Source organism: Mytilus galloprovincialis, chromosome 10 (genome assembly GCF_965363235.1).
Source record: "Mytilus galloprovincialis chromosome 10, xbMytGall1.hap1.1, whole genome shotgun sequence".
Lineage (NCBI taxonomy): Eukaryota > Metazoa > Mollusca > Bivalvia > Mytilida > Mytilidae > Mytilus > Mytilus galloprovincialis.
This window is the reverse complement of record NC_134847.1, coordinates 7894173-7899782: the sequence shown is the minus strand read 5'-3', so window position 1 is coordinate 7899782 and position 5610 is coordinate 7894173. Positions and strand designations below refer to the sequence as shown.

General features: G+C 38.2%; 1 protein-coding gene across 1 annotated transcript; it reads left to right on the top strand.

The window, feature by feature from the left end:
- Nucleotides 1–2853: 2853 nt before the first annotated feature.
- Nucleotides 2854–5140, top strand: LOC143048849 (uncharacterized). Its single transcript, XM_076222718.1, has 2 exons — nt 2854–4532; nt 4583–5140. The coding sequence occupies exons 1-2, from the start codon at nt 2873–2875 to the stop codon at nt 4996–4998; spliced, it is 2076 nt and encodes a 691-aa protein (XP_076078833.1). The 5' UTR covers nt 2854–2872; the 3' UTR covers nt 4999–5140.
- The last annotated feature ends 470 nt before the right edge of the window (nt 5141–5610 follow it).

Sequence of the window (5610 nt, the reverse complement as noted above, 5' to 3'; positions counted from 1 at the left end):
GAACAGTTAAATGAAGGCCACGGAATTGCACGAACACTTCAGAACCATAAGGCCAAATGGCACAAATCGTGTCGGAACAAATATTCAGACCTAAAAATATCTCGTCAGGAAAAACGAAAGCAAACGTCTGAAACTGAAGATACATCGAATGATTTTGCCAGTAAAGTAACAAGACACAGTTGTGGTGATTCAACAAGATCAACAACTGAAGGGTGTTTTTTCTGTGGTGATATATCTGACGATCTGCACGATGCCTCGACATTCATGATAGACAAAAGAGTACGAGAATGTGCCCTTGCACTACAGGACACTGTTCTTCTAGCCAAATTAAGTGTTGGGGATTTGATATCACAGGAGGCCAAGTATCATGCCAGATGTTTGATTAAACTTTACAACAAGGCAAAAAGACAGACTCCAAAGACTAAAAAAGAAAACCAAGAATCTGTAATTCATGGAATTGTGCTTGCCGAATTGATTGAATATATTGACGGTTCACGGTCTGAAACAGATATTTTACCAATGTTCAAACTTGCCGATCTGGCTAAATTGTATAGTAGACGCATTGAGCAACTCGGATTTGTTATTGAAGGAAAGATAAATACGACACATCTGAAAAATCGGATACTAGCTGCCATACCAGATCTGCAGGCGCACAAGCAATGTAGAGACGTTCTCTTAATTTTCAACGATGACGTAGGTGAGGCTCTGAAACAAGCCACTTCTTATAGTTGTGACGATGAAGAACTCATCATAGCCAAAGCAGCCAAAATAGTTCGAAGAGATATGTTTGATACTCGATATAGCTTTACAGGGACATTCAATGACAGCTGCCAACAAGAATCAGTTCCTCAGACATTAGTTTCTTTAGTTAGAATGATTCTAGGTGGGCCAAATATCGAGACACAGTCTAGTAATGTTGTTGAGTCCCAGACAACACTAACCATATCTCAGTTGTTACAGTTTAATTGTGCGGTTCGTCGACGAAAGAGTACAGCTGCAACATATCACACCTCAGACAGAGAGCCTCCGCTACCTATATATTTGGGGCTGGTAATTCATGCAGAAACGAGAAAACGCGACCTTGTAGATAAACTATACAATTTAGGACTCAGTATATCGTATGACAGAGTAATGAATATATCAACAGCTATGGGGAATTCTATTTGTGAGATGTTCAAAGACGATGATGTAGTCTGTCCTGCTAAACTACGTTGCGATGTATTCACGACAGCAGCAGTTGATAACATTGATCATAATCCTAGTTCCACTTCGGCTAAGGGTTCTTTGCATGGAACTGCCATTTCTCTTTTCCAACACCCGAGTCAGGACAATTATGGTACAGTTAGGGCAATGACATCTATTAGTGAAAATGTGAAACGAGACACTATAAAACCGTTACCAGAAAGATACTCAGTAGTTCCACCAGTTGTACTGCCTAAAGAGCCAACAGCTATTCCATCTGTAGATAGCCTGCTGTTCAGTGAATGTGGTTTCTTCTCTGGTGCACAGCAATTAGAGTATAGGTATTTCATATACAAAGATCATAATCATAAGTATCATAATTTAATAGTAACTACTAGTATATCAGAACACGGCGAGAGCAATGCTTGTACATATATTAATATAATAATAACTATAAACAACAAGTATATATATATATATATATATATATATATATATATGTTATATCTCGATTACAGCTACTACTACGCTTCAACTTTTTGCACAGCATTTACTCATTCACTAACCTTACATCATAATCATCTCATTATTGATTGCTAACATATGTAGTCCAAACCATAATAACCACTTGAAGGGAACAACCATTTGATTTTTGGGAATAGACGCCAATTTAAATAATTTAGACAGGAACAACCCTCTATTTTAATTATTTAAAGTTTACAATTTTTTAGAGTGAACATAATAGGATAAGATAATTGATCATATAGCTCCCCAAAAATAGAAATGGTTGCTTCCTTCGATTTGCTTATACTTACCGTTCATGCCTATGCTACAGACATGTAGAACACATTATAAATATTTATATTATCATACACGTATACAACATTTGGCAGCCTACAAGACACATACGGAAACCATCGAAGGATTAAAAATATGCATGTATCTAATATTTCTGATTTGCAGATGGCTTAATCATGTACGTCAGGAGATAGAAGATGATGACACAGATAACAAGAATGTGACATGGTCTGCATTTCATGCAAATCTTTCTCAGACTCATGCAGTTGAAGTACCACCTTTAGACATTAGTTCAGTTTTACCATTGTTTCAAGAGGAAGCAAAGTCCACTGCAATGATTCGCCATTCGATGACAATTATTAAAGAGTGTGTGTCTTTCTTGAACCCAGGGCAAATACCAGTCATGGCATGTGATCAACCTCTTTATGCCCTTGCTAAAAACATTCAGTGGAATTGGCCTGCAAGATATGGGGAAAATCATATTGTAATAATGTTTGGTGGTCTACATATTGAGATTGCTGCTTTGAGAACAATTGGAGATTGGCTACAAAATAGTGGATGGGTGAATGCGTTGAGCCAGTCAAACGTTGCATCTGCTGGAACAGCAGAATCATTCCTCAAAGCATCCCATGTGACCCGAACTCGACATGCCCATCAAGTGACTGCTTGTTCCTTACATATACTAATGCATAAAGCCTACAGACAATATTTAGACACAGTTGATGATCCAGCGGAAAACACTATCAGCTTCGAAGAGTGGAAAGAAAGGAGAAAAATTGATAGCCCTTTGTTTCATTTCTGGTCACTTACATTGAAGCTGGAACTGATCATTCTTATATTTGATCGATCTCTCCGTGAAGGGAATTTCAACCTGTACAAAGACTCTCTCACAATGTTGATACCTTGGTTTTTCGCGTTAGACCACCCTAATTACGCTCGATGGCTTCCTATTCATGTTCGGGATATGTTTGCATTGGACACAATAGCACCCAGTATTGCTACAGAATTTGAGAGCGGACATTTCGTTGTTCACAAAACGCACAGCACATTCTCTGCCATAGCTATTGATCATGCTCATGAACAGAACAACAAGCTAGTAAAGGGTAAAGGTGGAGTTATTGGACTAACGGAGAATGCATCTCAACTTCTTCGATGGATGGTGTGTGGCCCAGAAATGGCACGTGCGGTCAATGAATTCGAGTTATCACAAGAACTGATTAAGCATGAACAAAGTAAAGGTCCAAATGTTAGACACCATGAACAGGTTGAAAGTAAGCAGAAGGCTTTTGTGAAACAAGTTATAGCATTGACAGCTACAATAGAGGAAATGGGAAATCCGTTTTTGGAGGAATCAGAAGATCTTTTAGTATTGGACACACGTGACATAGTAGATCCAAAAGTTGCAAACACAGTTAGAAATATCGAACAAATAGGGAATGATAAGTACCATGAGTACGTGAGGGAACGTCTTGACAAGAGGACAAGACCACTATCCGATCCAATTAAACAAAATAAATTACACCTCTTCAGACGCCAGGAATTGAGAAGTGAATCAAAGGAAAAAAGACAAATAAGCTCCTTAAAGCAGAATTGCTCTTTATTTTCCCAGCTGTATGTGTCTTGCCAGGTTCGTGATAGTGATCTTGATGAGTTTTTTCCTCATGAGAACCAAGCTTACCCACCTTCACTGTCCCAGTTTGGTCAGTTGAGACTTGGTTCCAAGTCCGATTTGTTAGTGCCATTAGAGAAAATGTGCGTAATTGTTACTGAGATTCCTGATGTAGATGCCATTATTTTAGACGGAGCTGTTATTGTTAATATACTGAAGCCTAGGTTTTGCAAAACCTTTGAGGATTACTCTAAGCAAGTTTTCCTTCCTCATATTAATAATTATTTGAAGTCATGCAGTCGGATAGATGTTATATGGGATGAATACCGTCAGGACAACTTGAAGGCATTAACTCGTGGTAAGCGTGGAAAAGGTATTAGAAGACGTGTGCAGGCAGATTCTACTATTCCTGGTAATTGGGAGTCATTTCTTAGAACTGACGACAACAAGACAGAGTTATTTGCCTATCTAGCGGAACAACTATTGACGCTTACTCCAAGTGTTCAGACGACAGTAGTTTCAACAAAGGGAAGCGAAGTTGTTTGCAACAAACCAGATAAGAATAACGGCAACCTATCACCATGCAATCATGAAGAGGCGGACACTCGTATATTGTTACATGTTGCAGATGCGGTGAAAAGTGGAATGCAGAAAATTATGATCAGAACCGTTGACACCGACGTTGTTGTAATTGCAGTGTCAGCAGTGCACAAGTTGAACATAACGTCCTTATGGATGGCATTTGGAGTTGGAAAAAACTTCAGGTACATCCCTGTTCATGAAATTGCTCTATTTATGGGGCCTTCTAAGTCCAATGCACTACTGTTCTTCCACGCATTTAGTGGTTGTGACCAAGTTTCATCGTTTTCGAATCGTGGAAAGAAAATTGCATGGGACACATGGTTATCCTTTGATGCAGTGACTGAAGATTTCAAACTATTGAGTGATAAACCAGATGAAGACTGTGTTAATGAAGCTGTTTTAAACATTGAGCGTTTAAATTTGTCGTCTTAATGTATGACAGGACCAGCGAGTGCTTGGGTGTAGATGCGGCAAGAAAAGATCTATTCATGAGAAAGGGACGATCTATAGAAAACATGTCCCCAAGCTCTGCCGCATTACACCAACACATAAAGAGAGCTGCTTACCAAGCAGGATTTTGTTGGGGACAAGCTCTTGTCAAACTCCAAGAAACACCATCACCTTCCATCTGGGGTTGGAAACGGAACAAAGAAGGGCTATGGGAACCATTCTGGACAGCGCTACAACAAGCGTCAGAGTCCTGTGCTGAACTTATAAAATGTGGATGTAAAAGTGAAAACGGTTGCAGAGGACGATGTAAATGTGTAAAGGCATCATTAAGTTGTACTGCTCTGTGTAAATGTGGCGGACAATGTGATAGGGATTAATAGACAGTGATTGCTATTATATCATTTGACAAAACTTGTACTACTCATTTATTTTGTGATTTTTATGATGTCTTTGAGAACATATGAGCAGTTGAGTTCGTTATGACATTCATTATTGTATGATATGATACAAATTATGCTCATTATGCCAATGGAGGTTTTTGAAAGTTTTTTTTTCAGATAAACCATAATAACCAAATGTTTGTTTTCATCTATTTAGATTATGAAGGTCAACCTATTTTGGCTTTAAAAAATTAAGATTTTTTTCAAATTGGACACAATTCAATAGGCGTATAACTAATTTTTATCAACAAAATTGAATGTTGTTCTACTCAAATACGTATTATCACTTTATTTACCGAGTTTCAAGACGATAACTTGAGTAATAAAATTTTCATGAATTTTTTAAGTATTTTTTTCAAATCCAATGTCCGCCATTTTAAAAATGGCCGCCACTTCCGCCAATGTCAAGTTCTAGAGTGGGTCCATAGCTGAAAATGTTGTCCATCACCTATACTACAACTATGCAAAATTTCATGCTTTTACCACAATCTGAGCAATTTTGCTTAAAATCTGCACAAATCGACTGAGTGGCTGAGTGGTCTTAGAAGT

What these genes read in the sequence shown, in the direction of transcription:
- LOC143048849 (XM_076222718.1), top strand. Translation starts at nt 2,873, where the DNA reads ATGTTGATACCTTGGTTTTTCGCGTTAGACCACCCTAATTACGCTCGA. An exon ending in TGAAGATTTCAAACTATTGA is followed by an intron (nt 4,533 to 4,582) that starts GTGATAAACCAG and finishes TTAAACATTGAG; the next exon opens with CGTTTAAATTTGTCGTCTTA.